This window comes from Mercenaria mercenaria, chromosome 1 (genome assembly GCF_021730395.1).
Source record: "Mercenaria mercenaria strain notata chromosome 1, MADL_Memer_1, whole genome shotgun sequence".
Classification (NCBI taxonomy): domain Eukaryota; kingdom Metazoa; phylum Mollusca; class Bivalvia; order Venerida; family Veneridae; genus Mercenaria; species Mercenaria mercenaria.
In genome coordinates this window covers 47,562,491-47,585,303 of record NC_069361.1, presented here as the reverse complement: position 1 = coordinate 47,585,303, position 22,813 = coordinate 47,562,491, and the positions used below count along the sequence as shown (strand labels likewise).

Genomic DNA, 22,813 nt, shown 5'->3' with positions numbered 1-22,813 from the left:
TTAGAAAGTAGTAAAGTCCTCTTTGTGTACTCCTGAATCGCAATAGAAAAGTTTCACAGATATAAACCTGGTATGGCATTTTCAGTTGAAAATAGATAAAAATAGGCAACGTAATGTAAAAACAAGAGCTGTCGGAGGACAGCAACGCTCGACTATTCAACAGTTTTGTCAATTGAATGAATATTTAAGTCGAAAAGGGGGCCAACATTTTGTAAAATTGCAAAAAGAGTTATGGAACCTGTGCAATGCATATCTGGGACAATTGTGCTAGTTTAAATTCATTCCCATTAGAGGGTGCAGAGATATCAGCTGACCTACAAAAATTTAACCAACGACTGCTTAGTCGAAAAAAAATGGCATAAATTTGGAAAAAATGCAAAGTAGAGTTATGACACCTGAGCACTGCATGTCAGATCAGAATAGTGAACAAGTGTGTGACTATTCAATCCATTTCCATTAGTAGGTACTGAAATACCTACTTACATATAAAAACCTCAATCAAAAATGTCTAAGTCATTAAAGGGGCATACGTTTATACAAACGCAAACTAGTGTTATTGAACCTGTGCAGTGTAAGTCAATTTATCACAGTGAATAAGGTTCATATAAAGTGTTTTGAAACTGCCCCTCAGGGGAATTTTTGTTTTATGTTTTTGTTTTATGTTTTTAGCCATCATAAGCCTTTGTTTTTCATACTTTGCTCGTCCACATTCTATTTTGTAGAAAATATCAAACTTCCTTTTCAAAAATATTTTGACATTATATCTATACTTATTGTGTGCCTAACATTTTTCTCCAGGTACTCCTAGTGTTGAAAATGTTAAAAAAATGCACATTTCAAAACGTTGCAAAAATTGCAAAATGAAAGTGAAAGTAGAGGTGTCAAAATGAAAAACAAATACTGCTATGTTCAAGAGAATATGTAAGTTACACCTATTCCATTACTGGGGAGTACCCAGATAAATATGTTGCACACAGAACCAAAACAAAATTAAAGAAAAATACGTCTGAAAAAGAAGTTTGATATTTTCTACAAAATAGAACGTTTACAGTCGAAGTGAATGTGATATTAAACAATTCAGTATATTTAATATAAATGGTAATGATCTATGAGATATAAATTTCAGAAAGTAATATTCATCTGAAGGATGGTCTCCAAACACTGTTGATGAACCTTAACCAAATAGGGACGCTGACGCGGACGCAGACTCATAGATGAAAATAATGGATGGATCCTAAACGAGAAAACAATGGGCAAAATTAAACAAACTTGAGTCCAATAGCTCTACCTATTCTTTGAATAGTCGAGCTAAAGGAAACACAGTTTTCCTTTCTTTTTCAAATGCTGCAACCCTATTTTTCTCATGCAGTTTTCCGTGTAAAATTGGTTTATTTTTTACCATAACTTACATTTGTTGCAGTCCTACCCAGGAAATGTGTAACTTCATCTTTCTACTACGAGGACAAAAAGAAAAAAGAAAAACGTCAAGTTCCCTAAATTTTTACTGCACGTTTCAGTATTTCGGTATTACCAGAAAATTTGGCCTTAATTTAACAATAAAATTTTTTGGCAATGACGATATTATTTATTGTAATAATAAAATATTTTCTCGTAATAACGAGATACAAGTCATAACTAGTAAAGATCTAATGTAATACGGGTAATTTTCTTCTAATAAAATTGATAGAATGTCTCGTAATTACGAGATAAGAACGATTGTTTTACAATAATGATATAAAATACATTATACATACATACATTTTAGAATGTCTTCTCCTGGGCCCGTCATTTATATAAACTGCAAACTCAGCACGAACAAAGCATGGACAACTATTGATACATACATCATACGGCCAAGTTAAATTTTACTTTTTGTAAAGGTACCTCAAATCATTCATAAATATGACAAAACGAGATATGTTCAAAACTTTCCTAAGAATCAGCACTAAATATCATTAGTGTTTAAAAAAACTTTTAATTGCAATAAATATTTATATGCAATCTAATTTCAGATCTATTTGACTTGGTATTTTTACTTAGCACATAGACACAAATCAATGAATTGTCTTTGCCCCAAAGAGGACAATATTAGTGACATTATATAATATCACGACAATCTTGATTATTTCGTTAGGACCGTGTTTTAAATCAGAGAAAAGCCTCAAACTATCCATTTTGTGAAAGAATGGACAATCTCGGCGCGTTGCGTAAGTGTATTAATGAAGTAACAAAACTAGTTTATCTGCATGCACTCATTTCATGAATAAATACTGCAATCTGACCTTATTAAACTTGAATTGCAATTTTAGATAATTCATGTCAGACTGTTAATTTATGCCTTATGAAAGTTTCATGCATAAATTATTTCATGTTATATTGGACAAATGTCGACAGAGTACCGACATGTATCCTATATAACACGTTCGTTGTGAATTCTTAATATTACTATTCAAGCCGATCCTTATATCTTTTGACAAGTACCAGGTACTTACACCTTGTTTGTTTTAACTGTAAATAAGAAATACTTCTATTACACGGATCCTTATATAATAAATATAATAAAAATATATAATAAATCGACGGTCCTTAGTTTTAGCTTTATGGCCGGTCTGTATTCAACGCATATTTATTGGCCTAATAATTCAAAAATTTGAAATGAAATATTATTGAACATTAATTTCTGATGTCATGTAACAAAAACGTATTTAATTACCTTTGGACTCCGGGCAATGGTTTTGACTGTTCACCGGCAATCCTTTAAATAAGTAAATTATATCCTATATTACTGGTTATTTCGTAAAAGAATCACGTAAATCTCATTATTTGCATACTTTCTTATAAATATATCTAGTAAAATTTTGTTCATTCTCTTTTACTTAAATCCAGTAAAGTTTTGTTCATTTGGAAAAATTTGATACGTGAAAAGAAAATTAGTCAGAGTTAAAAAAACGGTGCCCTGCATAGTTATATGATCTTGGTGGTGGAGATAATACCTGGATCTAATAATGCTGCAGGCCTATGCCAATAATAGCTTGTACATTTTCGAGGCGTTTTGGATATGGTACCGTGATTAACTTATGTTTTAACGACTACATAAAAAATTTGAAAGAGTTAGTACGAGGGCTTACTTTTTCTGTTATCAGTGTGATTTGTAATTTGCCGATATCGACCAAGATCAATATCACTTCTATGAGCCGATGAATTCTCAAATCGACCTCATTAAAGGCTCTGACCTCCAGATCGTTCAAAAACAACAAAAAAGTTTTTTTTAGATAACTGGAAATGCTCTGAAACTTAATTTCTGACAGACTATATGTTATGGAAGAACATGATAATGAGTTGTTTCTACTATTTTTTTTACGTTGAAAATCGAAAAGCGTTTGTGACGCTATACCCGAGGTAAATTGCCTCGATTATAAATATCTATATTTAAGGCGCATTGAACACTAAATCCTCTATAGCGGTGTTGGTAACGACAGCGGAAAACTTCTTTATTGTCGCTGCGGTCCGGGTTCGATTCCCGATGCGTTCATATTTTTTTCTTGATTTGGCATTTTTAAAATAGTTTAAAAAAGTGCAGTTTTGAAACTTTTAGGGTTGGGCCAAAAGTTTAGGGTAGGTCGGGATACCGGAACCAAACAATTTATACCAATTGCCTTTGTGAAAAGGGTAACTTTAATCTAGAATCAAGAAAACGTGTTCTTTAATTCCTGTCAATACCCATATACAATACCCATACCTATTATTTAGCGAAATAGGACATAACTGTTCTTGTCTTTAAAAAAATGAATTTACTTCCTTTTGCTAGTCAAAAAAATATGACAACCCATAAAATAAAGACACTTTATGTTGTTTGAAATACACTTGTAACTTTGATAGCGGGGTAAACCCGCAACCAGAAATCTCTACTGTATTTAATCTATTTATTTAGCTCTATTATAAAAATGTATAAAATAAATCAACCTGGTTATTCTATTGTTATTACAGCCACATAGATCCAAAAATAGCCACAAAAATATTCTACAAGAATATACTTTTCAGTGACACATAATTTGTAGAGTTTAGTGCAAACCTTGAGACAGACAGAAATATGCCAGCAATAATTATATCTCTCACCTGTCACGCAAGTACTGCTGCTAAAATATTGTATCTGACATATATAATACTAAATGTATAATTATATCTCGCAATATATTATAGCCTTGTTAAAGCTTCCTGTGTCTTTATTATTACTTTTTAATACAGATATTAACCACCTTACCTGTGTAAATCCCATATTATCACACTAATTTGTATGCTTTACATGCAAATAAAGTATTGAATAATGATTGAAGTATTGCACAAACATTTCCTACAATAGTTTTATTATGGCAATCACTTTAGCGTTTGTTCAGTACAGGTGACCTCGGTACGAGTTTATTGATAAGCACTGCAAAAAAGCAAATTTTCGTAAGACTTTAATTATCAAAAAACTGTATTACGGTTTAGCAGTATATCACAAAACAACAGAATTTATTAGTAAACGAACAATATCTTGACAAACAATTTATCTGTCCAATACATGTTTTACTGTTCTGTCTCATAGAATTGGATACTTAAAATATTCTAAAGGAGTTGTCCCACTTTAAAACAGAATGCCATTTGTAAAGAAATAAATGTAAACAATTGTCAAAAACGATGTTTCACCTAGTTATGTTACTGTAAGTTTAAACACTGGCACATCGTTGCAAAGCCCGCCCTCTTAGCTTTGTAGGGAGAGCGTTTGTCTAGGGATCGCGGGGTCGTAAGTTCGATCCCCGGGCGGGGCGTTTGTTCTTCGTGACGATTTGATAAAAGACATTATGTATGAAATCATTCATCCTCCACCTATAATTCATGTAAGGAAGTTAGCAGTTACTTGCGGAGAACAGGTTTGTACTGGTACAGAATGCAGGAACACTGGTTAGGTTAACTGCCCGCCGTTACATGACTAAAACACTGTTGAAAAACGGCGTTAAACAAAAAACAGACAAAACATTGTTGCATATGCATCATACAAACAAAACATTGTTGCATATGCATCAAAACGAAGACATGTAACAGTGTTTTAAAAATGGTGAGTTTTTAAAAGCGCTGAACTGTCCAGAAGTGTTGCCCTTTCATGCAGCCCCTTTCCAGAATTCAATACATATATGAGTAAATTGACAATGCTTTTGTAGAATAATATACATGTTTTATATGCTGTTTAATTTTCATGTAAAACAATGCTTTCTTTCTATGATTTGTTGATGTCCAAAACATCGACCTAACTCTTAATATTCTAAGGAATCCCATTTCCAAAAATAAAACAAAACATCTTTACGGTATTAGTTTCAAGAAAATTTGAATTATTTTGATAAGGTTTAATAATGATTTAAATTTCTAAATAGTTTATGAAGGTATCAGTTCAATACCAGTTTCCCCTTATCAGACATTACTTGGAGAAATAAAGACTCATCAATTTCAAATTATACAACTTCACATCAGTATTAATTTTTGTATATATGTTCTTGATATACTAATCCCCAGCGATAACGTGGTTCCCGCCGAAACACGAGGACGAGTCTAATTCATGATAACTGATGAAATAACCATTCATAATGCTTGCACATTACTTGACAAGTAAATGTTAGTATTTCTTTCATTTCAAATACCCACTACGTATATGGCAACATAGCTCAGTTGGGTAAAATGCAGATAATAATTGGGTGCGATCAGATCGTTTTGTGGGTTCGAATCCTCTCGAGGGTTGTTTTTTTTTAGATATTTTTCCTTTTTGTTTTCGTATTTTTGTTTCTTTCTTTGATGAACGCCACTTTCGGTGTATGTGCGTGCGTCCGTACGATTTTGACCGGACCATAACTTTGACATGTATGGACCAATCTTGTTTATATTTTGCATTAATGTTTAACTCAATTAGAAGGCGTGTCATGCGCAAACCCCATGTTCCTATCTCACAGGTCAAATTAAAGTTTGTCCGGAGCATTTCTTCTTCATGCATGGTAGGATTTTGATGTAACTTGGCATGAAAGTTACCATTATAAGACGGAGTGTCATGCGTATGAAGTAGGTCCCAAGGTCAAGGTCACAGTTAGAGGTCAAAGGTACTGGTGGGTTCGACATTCTGCCCGTTGGCATACTTGTATTTGTATATATGTCTTTATATAAGACGCTAACTATTATTATGTTCATTATTTGCATGGCTTAGTGCATGCATTTAATAATATCATCTTTGTTATGTAATACACTATTCCGATCTGCCATCTCGCCTTTAGATACCTCTGTCATGTTGTCACAGAGCTCATGAAGGAATCTTAATTTTTATTCAAAAGTGAAATAAAAATTTAAAAAAATAAATGTTGATGCTGAGTTTCGAACCCACACGGCAAAACATCTGTTGAACATGGACTGTATGCTTTACCAGTGAGCTAATTCTTAACTGGTACAAAACCTCGAAATATTTAGATTGTAACATGTTAGTAAAATGTTGAATACCCTATGTTCCATTTTAATCTATTTATAGTCATGTTTGTAAATATCAAGTTATCGTTGGGGCATAGTAGTACTAGTATAGAGATCAACCAGTGACACAAATAATAATCCTACCGCGTACTTATTTATGTACCTGTATGACACAAGTTAAAAGGAACAATGAATTTACTGCATGGTTAAAAACTTAGTAATATGTCATTTCATTGTAATGTCAATTTTACAAGGTAAATACTGAAAAGTTTTTCTTTGTTTTTATATATAATGTGTGATATGGTTCAAATAATATTATATCTAAATTTCAGCTGAAACAGTGGGTCTGACTTTATTTTTTTAGACTTTAAACAATGCTAATGCCATACAGTATGCATGTATTTTCGCTGTCAGATAAGTTCTTTCCGCAACAATCCATATATAATTAGGAAAATTAAATATTTATCGATGACCTGCAAGGCAGAACTATTTACAAGAGGTTCAGAAAAGCATAAACAACCAAGTTAAACATGATCAAATCAAGAGTTTAGTATAATACTTGGTCTTAAATTTTCAATTATTAATTTTAGGTATTATTCCTGTATGTACCGTCTGTTACAATTACTTACTAAAGATTTCTAGATTCATGTTTTGAAACCAAATGCTCCAACTATGTTATATATAGAGAGGTTTTTTTTATCACTTTTACTCAGCTACACTTAAAAACTTGACCACTTTTAGTGGCGTAACTACAGTCTAAAGTACATCTATTTGAATCAAGATAAAAAATGTTTTATCTCTATTATAATACCTGGATAAATGTTATGGGAGAGCGTACACGTCAAATGCATTGGAAATTTCGTACATGATTTTTAAATGGTATGTTTCTAAAAATGATAAAGTATAATTATAATATATCATACCTTTCATTCACATAACGAACCAGTTTTGAAGAAAAAAATCCAAATTTTCAATTCATAAATCCTTGTAGTATATTTTAATTTCTATCACAGTAAAAATCCATCACCTAACATCATTGCAGAATGAATTCTTATTTCCCTCTAACAAACAGATAATAACTTCCATCCAGCTCGCGTCCAATCGAATGACTGACAGAGTATGTATGATTGTCTAGGAGGAAAATACTCAATTACAGCGTAATGCAATAGCATTCTACGTTTGATGGCTTTTGCCAATTGTATGCTGTGCTTTATTGTGAGATACCAATACTGGTATTGTTACCTTAATAAGGATGATTAAAGACAGGTCATCTGCTTGTTTGTATTAACGACTGATCTCAATTAGAATAATGAAAAGGCATTACTGCAGATTGATTTCGGTACCAGTCAAACTGAAACGACATAAGGTACACAGCAGGGAACGGCAATGATGATTTTAGCATACTTTGATAGTATTGACAATGTCAACTTCACTGTGGTTATATTCATCGGCGTTTACATTGTCTTCAAATTTTTAGTTTTCAACACGAGCAGAGTTTTTTGTTGCTTTGAAGTGAAAAGTTTAGAAAATAACTATGTTATCTTTAAGTACTTTTTAGAAAGGTTGTCCATTACATAATACAATTTGACCACTATCTGATCTCACGCTTGTCATATTCTTTTAAAAATTAAGATGTTTATGGTGCTACAATATGAAAAATAGTTGCATTTTTTCATACTTGATCATCTTTTAAATTAGTGACTAATTGATTATGTGTGCAAAATAAAGGGAAAAGTAAGTTTTCAAATTAGGGCTAATCATAAACTTATGTTTTTTCTTAATTGTAGTGTATTGGCTATTTTTGAAGAGAGGTGTATGGTGTTTATATTAGAGCACAATAACGTGTCATATAGCGCACTCTTACGCCCGATAAAAATAATGAAATCTTAACAAGAAAGTGTTGAGATAACTGCCACCGTAAAAAATTTAGGTAGCAGGATACACTTAGATTCGAAAATTTGGGGCAGGGCCAGGCTTATATGTAGTGAGACTTAACATTGCACTACCCTAATGAGCAGAATCAGGGTGGCCATTTTATGAATTGCGTGCATGTTCTGTGATTTTAATTAATGACAAGATCGGGACTCTCGTACAAGAATACAGAAAGTTATCAAAATGAAACTTTTACACCATCCATTAAAAATAACATGCTAAAATCATCAGTTTTGCACTTTTTGAACAGCCTGCAATGATCCCGTTGCAGGAACAATGTCCAATTTTATTGCATTTCTCAATTAAATAGTCCCTGCTTAACTACAGGATATTAATGGAATGGGGCCCATCCATCTCGTTTGTTTTCACAAAATAGCAAAAATGTTCCTGAGTATCAATCAACAAGCATGGAACCCTTTTATGATTTGAATTTCCAGCGCCAAGGTGACTCATCGATTCATACAATGCTAGCAGCAGTTAGTTTTACAACTGACATCAGAATTTTACATGTATCAGTTTTTTAAATTTTCCAAAGAATTAACAATCATTATCTCTCACTTTAATTTACAGACATCCAAAATCACGACGTTCTAATTATTACAAATATTGACGGGGGCCAAAATTCGAAGTGTACCCTGCTACATTAAGATTTTTCAATTAATGAACAAAGAGATTTTTACTAGTTCTGAACTGTTATATATCTTTCGCAAATTAAACCAGATAAAAAAAGTTTTCAATAGCATGAAAAGAAGTCTGTATCTGAGCGTCTAAACTTGCCCACCCCTAACGCACAAATTTAACCAAAATTTACAATTTGTCGCTACGAGACAAAGAATGTAAAATATATCCGTTTTTATCCTTTTCTGGCATGATTTAACGTATTTTGTCATTAGGAATGATAGAAGGGCAATTTTGTATCATTTTGCGAAAATAAAATGTTCCCACCCTATTGGCCTATTTCATGGGGTTCCCACCGTCCGAACATCCCCCTGATTGACATAATGCATAGCTGGTGAGCTAAATATGCGCTATGTGGGTTAATAACGATAAAAATGATGCTTTTACTGTACTAGAACACTGTTAATTGTGCTAGAATCTAAAAAAAAGTCGTATGCGTGTATATTGACTTTCATGCTTTGATGTGTCCTCACCGTAACATTTTTGAGCTGCCGTGCCGTCAGTTAGCTTTTTAAGTCTCCAGAAAGTTTCAAATATCTAACAAGAGGTTCTCAACTATGTGAAACCGCACATATTAAAGAGTTCTTTCGAAATTTAATTTTGGCAGATTTCCCTTAAGGTAGCAGGGTACACTTAGATTCGAAAATTTGGGGCACGGCCAGGCTTACATGTAGTGAGTGTTAACATTGCACTTCCCTAATGAGCAGAATCAGGGTGGCCATTTTATAAATTGCGTGCATGTTTTGTGCTTTTAATTAATGACAAGATCAGGTCTCTCATATAAAAATACAGAAAGTTATCAAAACGAAACTTTTACACCATCCATTAAAAATAACATGCCAAAATCATCAATTTGGCACTATTTGGACAGCCTGCATTGATCCCGTTGCAGGAACAATTTCCAATTTTATTGCATTTCTCAATTTAAAAGTCCCTACTGAACTACAGGATATTAATGGAATGGGGCCCATCCATCTCGTTTTTTTCATAAAATAGCAAAAATGTTCCTGAGTATTAATCAACAAGCATGGAACCCTTCTATGATTTTAATTTCCAGCGCCAAGGTGACTCATCGATTCATACAAAGCTAGCAGCAGTTAGTTTTACAACTGACATCAGAATTTTACATGTATCAGCTTTTTAAATTTTCTAAAGAATTAACAATCATTATCTCCCACTTTAATTTATAGACATCCAAAATCACAAAGTTCTAATTATTACAAATATTGACGGGGGCCAAAATTCGAAGTGTCTCCTGCTACCTTAATTGTTTTGTGACTCCCGACTTCCGTGATAACCAGGAAGTATTTTTTTAGCCGCACCATGAGAAAATCAACATAGTGCATTTGCGACCAGCTTGGATCCAGACCAGCTTGCGCATCCGCGCGGTCTGGTCAGGATCCATACTGTTCGCTTTCAAGCCCTATTCCAATTAGAGAAACCGTTAGCAAGCCTGACCAGACTGCGTGCATCCATGCTGGTCGCAAATGCCATGTTGGTTTTCTCATTGTGCGGCTCATAATATGTCACGAGTTGCTCGGAATAAAACTAAAAAAAAACTATTGCTCGGCTTGTATGTATACAAGAAAATATTTAAAAGATCTTAAAAGAGAGTGTGAATATTTCTACTTGGACAAACGGAAAAAATGGTAACGTGTTTCAATATCCCATTTTTACTGTAAACATTGTTTTTTCTTGTAAATAGAAATAGCCTATATCGTTTTCCATAACATACAACTTTAATAATTAGAAAACCCTCATCGTAAAATACGAACAAAATTTGTACAGAAAATGGTACATTATAAGGCCATACCAAATTGATTTGTCGTTCGTCGGAACCACCGCATCAATGATTTCATTCCCGAGAAAAAGAAAAAAAAATTCACCCGCCCGCACGTACATAAAAATCGCCGAAAAAAATTTTTTTTTTCTGATTACGCGGTCCGGAATGATAACGGTAAACAGGTTTTATCGCTGTTTTAATGCGTCAAAGTGTTATTGATCGGAATCCATGCGTTCGTAATACATGTAGCTGATGACACAAACTCAAAGTGTCAGGAATTATGGTGTTGTTCACCTGGAGTGTCTGTGCTAGTGCCACACATGACCTTCGATGTGCCGGTAGGTGATGAAGTATGCACGTTCTACGATTGTTCAAATTATACAGTGAAAAGAACAAAGCCCGATTTGTAGACGTGCACGGCCACGGGGATTCAAATTGAAAATATTTGGATTAAACATAGAAATATTGTTCAGATAAAGTTTTCAAACCATTTGTTATCAGTGTGTTTAGTTTAATATTTTAGATCTAGAGCCAAAGCCAGTGCTTTCTTGAAAAAAAAGTTTGTTCACAGATCCTGACTGATCCATCACATTAATTGTCTCGGGCCCAAATCGTTTTGAACGTAACTTCTTTAGTACGACAGTCAGATATTCTATCAAAATGCATATATTCATTTTTAAAAAATGTTTAGCTTTTCAAATAAGTTGTGTAGATATAAAAAATAATTTCTGTCGTGTTGTAACCCCAATTTTCCCTGTTTGTATATTAATTGGCTGTGAATTGATTGAAAGAAAGAATCTGAAAAACAGACCTTCCCAACTCAAAATTTCTTGGTCAATCAAAGCACAACAAATAACACTTTTAAAGAGTGGCCATATTGGGATCATTTTTTGTCCGTCTGTTATCATTTTTGACTGAAATGAACCTCTACCACAAAAACTTAAGCTAAGCTTATCTGTTAAGAAATTATTCCAATGGATTCGAGCAATGTCGGAGCATTTGTGTGTCCAACTCCGTTTGGTCTCATTGGTCAAGTGATTTATTACTTCCCCTCACCTCTACCGTTTGGAGTTTCACTAGGGGCACAAAGTTGCTCATGTGTCGAAGCCATCTAACTGGGTTTCAGAAGATATGTTATTCCACTTGGGTGCCTGTTTTGTCTTAAATATTCCTCTTCCTCTGCCGTTAAATGGGCACGCCTTCAGATTAATGTAGAACAATCAAAATTAAATATAAGACACTCGTCCCTCAGTAATTATAGATACAAAATAAAAACAAAGTGATTCAGTGAGTTTTAGCAAGAATTTATTTGCAAAACCATTCATGTAGTCTTTAAAACCTACAGAAAAGCTATCTACTGTCTTGGTCACACTGTAAATGTTTAAGTTCTGTGTTATTCTTAAAGAAATGTTAATTTCATGTATAATCATAAGTGCAAAAAAAAAAAAAAAAAAAAAATACCCGCTCGCTCCATGTAAAAGCAACCTGCCTCTGAAAAAATCAAAATTGAGAGAAAAAAAAAATTTCGCTCGCTCGCTCCTAATTTTTTTGAAAATTTTCCGAAGAACTACTAATCAATTTGGTATGGCCTAAGGGGGTTTATTAGTTATTACGTTTTCTCCTTATTTAAGGTTACCGTAATTTATAATATTATATAAAATACGATAGAAATAACAACCTGTCATTCACATAATGACTTAAAAAGGCAATTCCGTATTCTCACAATATAAATTCTTTGTAGGCTGTTAACTTTTCAATTTGAACAGTAAATAAAGCTTGTAAAAAGAAATCAAATTCATTTACTTGACATCACCAAAAGAACACACGCTGAGTAATAACTAAAGCTCTAAAAGGTTTCTTTTAACTTCAGTTTGAGAGGAAAGGCATCTATTGGGGCGTAAAACAATAGTGATCCGAATTTGATAGGGTTTTATCATTATTAAATTTAATGTGTCGTTATCATGTCTATTTCATACTGATATTAACCATCTCACCTGTGTCATGCTATTTATCACCCAACGATATTTATACGATAAAATTTTATTAGGATAATCAAATAAAGATTATTTGAGTTTTGACTAAATTATCGATATGATAATTAGGAACGTGTATTCCAAAGAGATTTAGGAGTGTTGCTCTCTGACACTGCTTGCTTTTTCTTATAACAGCAAGGGACCACGAAACGGAAAATGGTTTTAACATAGTTTCATTGTATAAACCGTCACTGAGTAGCTGTAATTGTGCTTAAATGGAACATTTATAATTGTTTATAAGGACTGGTATGGCTTGTTGTTGTGCTTAAAGTGATTTCATATATTTTTTAATTCTTTTACTTCTTAATAATGGCAGTTAAAGGGAATTGTTGCTGCACGATGTTTTAGCTTGAACACATATTATTCAAAATATATAATGACGTATAACATTAAAGTAAAGATACTCAATTTGATGAAAATGTCCCACAATACAGGTATCCTAAAATTTAAACATTAAATTGAACTATTTTTAACCACCGTTTCTATGGCTTACCGGTAGAATGTTATTTTTGAGATTCGACTAGTGTAATATGACCACAGAATAATTTAGTCTAATAAATCCTTTCTATTTCACTCCTTACTGAGAATAGTTTACGAAGAATACTGACAGTGCTTGAAAATAAGGTATAAGGATTAATGACAGCTGATATCTTTTTAAGGACTATGGTAAAGGCTGCCCATTATATAAACATAGTATCGATAATTGATATATAAAATATTTTGCTTGAAAATTTCCTTTAGGGCGCTCCTCAGTCCAGTAGAGCTATGCAAAAAATTGTTAAACAAATCGCTATAAACTTAAACGGGCCTTTAATAAATTTTTAAACATCACCTTGTTATCTTTACATAACCATTACATGTTTAAAAGTATAATCTATAGCATTTAAAAGTGTGTTAGTTAAAAAGTAACCAAACTAGCTTATCTGCATGGCAAATACTTCATAAATAGCTACAGTCCTGACCTTATTTAACTTGCATTGCAATTTTAGATAATTCGTGTCAGACGGCAAGTTTGTTAATGCATGTCTTAAGATTTGTTTTCATGCATACATGATTTCATGTTATATTGGACAAATGTCGACAGAGTACATGTATCATATATAACACGTTCGTTGTGAATTCTTAATATTGCTTTTCAAGCCGATCCTTATATCTCTTGACAAGTATCAGGTACTTACACCTTGCTTGTTTTAAGTGTAAATAATAAATGGTTTTATTACACGGATCCTTATATAAAAATAGGTGCTTAGTTTTGGGGGTTTTTTTTCCTTAATGGCCGGTCTGTATACTACGCATATTTATTGGCCTAATAATTCAAAAACATAAAATAAATTGAAAATTAACTTCTGATGTCATGTAATAAAACACTTATTGAATTGCCTTTGGACTTCGGGTAATAGTTTTGACTATTGACCGGCAAGACATTGAAGTACATGATATATTGTATTATATTATTGGTTATGTTGTAACAGAGATACCTAAATATCATTATGAACATACTTTCTTACAGTTGCATCCAGTAAAATTTTGTTCGTTTGGAGAAATTTTTTAAATGTTTTAATACGTGAAAAGAAAATTAGTTACCGCTTTTCTTGCATATATGCTCTTGGCGGTGGAGAAAACATCACTTTTAGCTGGATTTAATCAGGCCTATGCACAGCACAGCTTGTACATTTTCGGGGTGTTGTTGATATAGTACCGCGATCAACTTGTGACTTAAAGCCTACATTAGAATTTTCAAAGAGTTAGTACGAGGGCTTACGTTTCCCTTATCAGGTGATTTCGTGCATTTGTAATTTGCCGATATCGACCGAGATCAATATCACTTTTAGCAGGCCGATAAACACTCATATTGACCTCGCTAAAAGCCAATAACTACTGTAAATTGTTGTTTGTATTTGTTTGTATTTTTTTTAGTTTTTGGAATACTTGTGGTTTCGTATCGTTATAATAAATCCGCTGATATGAAGGTTATACAAACGGTTTTGTTTAAAATATAACCTCTTATTGACAAGTTAATCTAGAATCATACGACTTAAGAGCGTAACAGAAATTGAATAGGATAGAATTGTATGATGAAAAACCCAAAGTGGTTGAGGTGGGATTCGAAGCCGAGTCGCCCGGGTGGAAGGCAATTGCTCTAACCACTGAGCCAAAGAGTCGACTCCCTGACGCAGTTTGGAATCCCTGACGCGGTTGTCAGAGATTGGTTTTAAACTTACAAGCTATGAGTAAGCGACCGTTACATACGAAACGTGTTCCTTAATTCTAAATACCCAGATCTTTTATTATCTAGCAAAATACATGTCTTTGAAAAAAAAAATGTTTCCTTTGCTAGTCAAACACATGTAACATAAAATATGTTAAACCGTGAAGAAAACAAGAGCTGTCTCCATAGGATGACACATGCCCCCGATGGCACTTTGAATGAATATATAGTTATGGCCGAGGTTAGAGTTTAGGACCTTTGACCTACGGAACTGGGTCTTGCGCGCGACACGTCTTCTTACTGTGTCACACATTCATGCGTAGTTATTTTAAAATCCATGCATGAATGACAAAGATATGGACCGGACACGCCCATCAATGCACTATCATGAAAAATGACCTTTAAAGTTTAAGTGTGACCTTGACCTTTGAGCTACGGACCTGGGCCTTGCGTGCGACATGTCGTCTTACTGTGGTACACATTCATGCCAAGTTATTTGAAAATCCATCCATGGATGACAAAGATATGGACCGGACACGCCCATCAATGCACTATCTTTTAACGTCTAAGTGTGACCTTGACCTTTGAGCTACGGACCTGGGTCTTGCGCGCGACACGTCGTCTTACTGTGGTACACATTCCTGCCAAGTTATTTGAAAATCCATCCATCGATGACAAAGATATGGACCGGACACGAAAATTGCGGACAGACTGACAGACAGACTGACTGACCAACAGACGAACAGACCGACAGACGGTTCAAAAACTATATGCCTCCCTTCGGGGGCATAAAAAGAATATTCTGAGCTTCTGCATGAGCTCTAGTATAAAATAGTTTTCGTTATTACACGTTAAGTGAGTGTATGGATTTTCTGTATGTCAAACTGTATTTTGTCAAAGTCCGTCCAGAAGCACATTCATAGGTACCCAAGCAAAATATTGAAAGACAGATGTTGTAAAAGTTGGGTTTACACACCAATCTGGCCAACCATAATTATTGTCACGCAAGTACTGCTGCTAAAAACCTTTAAAATACATCATACTAAATGCATTATTTATTTATTTATTTATATCTCGCAACATCTTATATTCTTATTAAATTTAATGTGTCGCTATCATGTCTATTTCATACAGATATTAACCATCTCACCTGTGTAAATCCCATATTATCACACTAATGTGTCCTTTACATGCAAATAAAGTAGGGAATACTGGTTAATGTATTGCATAACAACTTCTGATAATAATTTTATTATGCCATCACACCTGAATTGTTGAATCGCTATTAGCGTTTTTTTTTCAGTACAGGTGACCTCGGTACATGTTTATTGATACGCACAAAAGTCTGAATACACAAACAAAATTTCATAAGCTTTAAAAGAAACTATCAAAAAAACTTTATCAATTATAAAAGCAATCCCATTTCCAAAATAAAACAAATATTTTCATGATATTTAGTTAAAAAGTTTGACCATTTTATTTAGGTTTAATAAGGTTTTTAATTTCTAAATATTTTATGAAGGTATCACTTCTCAGAATCAGTATTTCCCTTGGTTATCTTAATAGAAACGTAAGACATCACTAATTTAAGTAAGGAAATAACGAGTGATCTATTTACAAGTATACAACTTCGTTAGGCTAGTATTAATTTTTGTATGTAAGTACGGTTTGTTATAATAACTTGATAAACATTCCCAGATGTTTAAAATAGATTGTCCCGACATTGTTATAATAATAGAGTTTTTGTTGTTGTTATTTTTTTTTACTGGACTAGGTATATCAACTATACTTAATTACTTGATCACTTTTAGTGGCGTAACAACAGCCTAATTAATTTACTACTTGAATTAAGGTAAAAGGTTTTTTATCTCTCTTGTGATACCTGGAAAAAGTATTATGCGACAGCCTACACGTCAAATTCAGTGGAAAGTTATTACATGATTTTTAAAGGGTATGCGTCTTAAGAATAACTAGTGACCGAGTATTGTAGTGGCAATACATAAGACCACTGCCGGTGAAAAAGCATTTTTACTTGACCTTCTATAGTGACATTAACCTTTGGTCGGAAACCATGGGTCATTTGTGCGACACATAGTCTAAACTATCCTACAATGCAATTAAAAGTATTGGAGCAGAAACAAATTTTTACCTGACCTTCAATAGTGACCTTGACCTTTGACCGACAAACTTGGGCCATGTGCGTGACAATGAGTCTAATCATGGGGAACATTTCTGTTTAGCACTAAAACGTCCTTCAATGCAATTAAAACGCAGAAACAAATTTTACTTGACCTTGAACAATGACATTGACCTTTAACCGACAAGCATATATTATGTGTTGACACATTTTCTCATCATAGGGATCATTTGTGTTTAGCACTAACATAATCCATCAATGCATGTAAAAGTTATGTTTTGGAGCAGAACAATTTTACTTGACCTTCAATAGTGACATTGACCTTTAACCGACAAGCATAGATCATGTGTTGACACATTGTCTCATCATAGGGATCGTTTGTGTGTAGCACTAACATAATCCATCAATGCATGTAAAAGTTATGGAGCAGAAACTACTTGACCTTAAGTAGTGACCTTGACCTTTGATCGAAAACCATGGGTCATTTGTGCGACACATATTCTAAAACTATCCTTCAATGCAATTAAAAGTATTGAAGCAGAAACACATTTTACCTAACCTTCAATAGTGACCTTGACCTTTGACCGACAATCATGGGCCATGTGCGCGACAAAGAGTCTAATCATGGGGAATATTTCTGTGTAGTAGTGAAAACGTCCTTCGATGCAATTAATAGTTACGAGGCAGAAACAAATTATACTTGACCTTGAACAGTGAAATTGACCATTAACCGACAGGCATAGATCATAGGGTTCGTTTGTGTGTATCACTAAGATAATCCATCAATGCATGTTAAAGTTATTGAGCAGAAACAATTTTTACTTGACCTTCAATAGTGACCTTGACCTTTGACCTAAAAGCATAAGTTATGTACGTGCATAATGGACATATTGCCCTCTATAAACATACCAACATTTATGACCTAGCTTGAATATTTTTTGAGTGATCGAAGGATCTAGATTTGCGGACGAACAAACGAACAGACGGACGGATGGTCCGACGGACGACCGGACAGACAGACGGACGGAGGACATTCCTAGAGTCTCCTCTGGTGTTCCACCAGTAGGTGACTAATAAAATTGACTACAATATATCATACCTTTCATTCACATAACGAACAAGCCTTGTGAAAAAAAAATCAAAATTCCTTGCAGCAAATTTTAATTTCTATCATAGTTAAACTCCATCACCAAACATCATCACATAATAAATTCTTATAACTTCCATCCAGCTCGCGTCCAACCAAATGACTGACAGAATATGTATTCTTGTCTAGGAGGATAATGCTCAATTACAGCGTAATGCAATAGCATTCTACGTTTGATGGCATTTGCCAATTATATTCTGTGCTTTATTGTGACATAACAATACTGGTATTGTTAACTTAATAAGGGTGATTAAAGATAGATCATCTGCTTGTTTGTATGCACGACTTTATTCAATTAGAATAATGAAAATCATTATTGCAGATTGATTTCGGCACCAGCCTCACTGAAACGACAAAAAGTGCACAGTAGAATGATTAAGCATACTTTGAGAGCATTGAAAGGAACATAGTTACAGTGGTATTTAAAGTGCTTCAATTTTCTTCAGATTTGTATTTTTAAAGCAGAATATTTTATGTTTTTTATGGTGGTGTGGTGAAAAGTTTTAAATAAATCTCATTTTAGTACTTAACTTACATAATACATTCTCACGGATGTCATTTTTAAAGATTTACATGTGCTACAATATCTACAAATCGTTGCATTCATTCATAGTTTAGTCTGTTTTAGACGTAGTGCAATCCCTTTATTTGAGGAGAGGAGTGTGATGTTAATAGATTCAAAATAGTATCGTTTGGCGTCCTCATATGCTGGATAAAGAAAATAAAATCTGGACAAGAAAGTGTTGTTCAATGAAAACCTTACCTGTAGAAGATCCGGTTGTATTGTGATCCGGCTTTCGCAAAGTAACCAGGAAGTAACAGATTACTAGTAAACTTAACGTAATACTCGATGTGTAGGTATCCAAGTGCATTTTGTGAAGACCTTGAAAGCCAATATTTCTACTTTGACAGACGAACAAAAACGGTGTTCCGATCTTTAACAATGACAGGGTATTTCCCTATTAAGTAACGGGTGATTAAACTCTAGTTCTTTACTAGGAACCCCAGAATAACAATATAATAAACGACGTTTTGTAAAAATCCAAATAGTATACACTCGTTTGTTTTACCCACTAGTCTGATGGGCGTCAATATTAAAACATAGCGTGCTAACCGCCGTCGTTATGGCTTGTTCAGCAGTCAGTCATTTAATACATTCATCCCCGAAAGTGAATTGTTTAACTTAACATTTACAAAACAGTGTATTACCGTGCTACCTCATTCACCTTATTCAGTACTTGCAACTTTCTTCAGAAATTGTTTTCAACGCTGTTTAATATAACTCTTTGTTGTTAATAGAAATATCCTACTTCTTTTACATGACATACAATTTTGGTAACAAATATCAGGGTAATCTTAGTCCATATAAAATGAATATAATTTATACAGAAAATGGTGCATTATAAATGGATTCATTACAGTTAATATGTTGTTCCACGAATTGTTTCCTCATTTTACGTTACAAAATTTATAACATTATACAAAATACGATAGAAATAAGTACGAGGGGCGTTCAATATGTAATGTTACTCCGTATGTAGTTCCGTAACCGCTTATCATTTTTAGATGCGGTTTTCGGCATATTATAGAGCAATTTATTGGCAACAGAATGCTATATAAAATATAAAAATCGGTGGATTCAAAGTAAAAATATAATCATTTGAGTGAGGTATACTCGAGTATACTAGGCAATTTTATGTCCAAAATATTGAAATTGTAATATGCAATTCCTTGATTCTACTATTCAACAACCAACTAGAACTCTAGTTCATTTTTCAGTTTAAACAGATAAAACAAATCATGATCTTCACAGAAAAATATGAAAACTAAAATAAAAATGTTTATAACAGTTTTAAATTTAGTGTGTATATCTTTACACGAAAAATGATAAGGTGAGTACAATAAGCCTCTGCAATTTTGTCAGGTGCGATAATCATGGTTTAAAAATTTTTTGTATTTTAAGTTGGTACTAGTATCTCGATTGCGAAACTAGTTCTTACAACTTTGATTAATCGCTCTCATCATCCATTCTAGATGGAATCAACCTCGAGTTTAGATTTTTTAGTTGTGTTGTAAAATTAGAAATGCAATAAATAGTTTAAAACAAAAGCAAACTCATCACAAATTGCTGTACCTCGTAGAATAATGATAGAATTTTGTGATTTTACAAGTTATTCTATTTTTCTGATAGTTTGGATGCCCAGGGCAAACCTAAATTATAATTATGGTCCAGTATAACTGAGCACACCTCACTAAAATGATTATGTTTTTACTTTGAACATGCCGATTTTTATAATTTATATAGCATTCTATTGCCAATAAATTGCTTTATAATGAGCCGAAAACCGCATCTAAAAATGGTAAGCGGTTACGGAACTACATACGGAGTAACATAACATATTGAACGCCCCTCGTACATATCATTCACATAACGACATAAAAGGACAATTCCATATAATTTATTTGCAGTCTGTTAACCTTTCAGTTTGAACTGAAAAGCCTGTTTAAAAGAAAAACAAATATCCATTACATGACAATCACTAAGCAATAACTAAAGCAGTTCTCTTTTAACTTCAGCGTAAGAGGAATGACATCTATTGGAACGTAAAACATTAGTGATCCGCATGTGATAGGGTTTTATCAGTCAGATGTCAAGCTATTTGTGACCCAACGATATTTATACGATGTAATTTTATTAGGATGATCAAATATGTTTGTATTTACACCATAACTTAATTATCGATATAATAAATAGGCACATGTATTGCAAAAAATATTTAGGAGTGTTGCTCTGTGACAGTGCTTGATTTTTCTTATAACGGCAAGGGACCACGAAACGGAAAATGGCTTAAGCATTGTTTCATTGTATAAACAGTCACTGAGTAGCTGTATAGGTACTTAAATGGAACATTTATAATTGTTTTAAAGGACAAGCATGGCTTTTTGTTGTGCTTAAAGTGATTTCATATATTTTTTAATTCGTTTACTTCTTAATAGTGTCAAAGGGAAATGTTGTTGTACGATGTTTTAGCTTGAACACATGTTATTCAAAATATAAAATGACGCATAACATTAAAGTAAATGTACTCATTTTGATGAAACTGTCCCAAAATACAGGTATCCTGAGATTAAAACGTGATATATTGAACTGCTTTTAACTGCAGTTCCTATGGCTTAGATTATCATTTTTGAGATTCGTCTAGGTTAGCATGACCATAGAATGATTTTAGTCTAATAAATCCTTTCTACTTCACTCCTTCGTAATCTAAGCGAGATCCGACACTGATAATAGTTTACGAAGAATTCAAACAGGTAAAGGGTGAATGACAACTGATGCCTTTTTAAGGATAATGGTACAGGCTGCTCATTATATAAACTTAGTATCGATTATTGATATACAAAATATTTTGCTAGAAAATTGCCTTTAAAGCACATCTCAATCCAGTAGGGCTATGCGAAAAATTGTAAAACAAACCGCTATATAGTTTGATTTTAAATCGGGCCTTTAATATTTTTTCCAAAATCTTCCTATTATCTTTGCATAACCATTTACAGTATGAAAACGTGTTTAAAAGTAAACTTTAAAGCATTTATATGTGTGTTAAAGAAGTAACCAAACTAGCTTATCTGCATGGCATTCTATTCGTGAACAAACTTCATAAATAGCTGCAGACCTGACCTTATTTAACTTGCATTGCATTTTTAGATAATTCATGTCAGACGGCAAGTTTATTAATGAAGTTTTCATGCATAAATTATTTCATGTTATATTGGACAAATGTCGACAGAGTTTCGACTAGTATCATATATAACACGTTCGTTGTGAATGCTTGATATTGCTATTCCAGCCGATCATTATATCTCTTGACAGGTATCAGGTATTTATACCTCGTTTGTTATAAGTGTAAATAATAAATGAATTTTATATCACAGCTCCTTACATAAATCGAAGGTCTTTAGTGTTTGCTATATGGTCGGTCTGTATTTAACGCATATTTACTGGCCTGATAATTCGAAAATTAATTTTTGATGTCATGTAATAAAACACTTTTCTTTTTGAATTGCCTTTGGACTCCGGGCAATGGTTTTGACTATTGACCGGCAAGCCATTGAATAAGTACATCATATAATTAAATTATTGGTTATGTTGTAACAGAGACACGTAAATCTCATTATGAACATCCTTTCTTATAGTTGCATCTAGTAAAATTTTGTTCATTTGGAGAAATTTATTTAAATGTTTTGATACGTGAAAAGACATTCAGTTAGCGCTTTTCTTGCATATATGTTCTGGACGGTGAAGATAATATCGCTTTTACCTGGATCTAATAATGTTTGCAGGCCTTTGTCTAGAACAGCTTGTAAAATTTCGGGATGTTTTGGATATAGTACCGCAATCACTTTGTGATTGAAG

The 22,813-nt window shown here is 33.3% G+C and overlaps 1 protein-coding gene across 11 annotated transcripts in view; it reads right to left on the bottom strand.

The window, feature by feature from the left end:
* Window positions 1-22,813, bottom strand: part of LOC123539512 (ectonucleoside triphosphate diphosphohydrolase 1-like) — an 85,595-nt gene that overhangs the window by 17,112 nt on the left and 45,670 nt on the right. Inside the window, exon 1 of one of the 11 annotated variants that reach the window (XM_045324195.2) lies at window positions 18,352-18,489. The exons of 6 other annotated variants lie outside the window; for them this stretch is intronic. Coding sequence is in view for 2 of the 5 variants with exons in the window: in XM_045324167.2 (XP_045180102.2) it covers window positions 4,262-4,276 (15 nt within the window). In the remaining 3 variants the exon portion in view is untranslated. Of the gene's footprint in view, window positions 1-1,754; window positions 1,967-4,261; window positions 4,380-7,403; window positions 7,586-18,351; window positions 18,490-22,813 lie in introns of those variants that run through there. 4 more of the 11 variants (XM_045324190.2, XM_045324167.2, XM_045324179.2 and 1 more) reach the window with 4 other exon arrangements.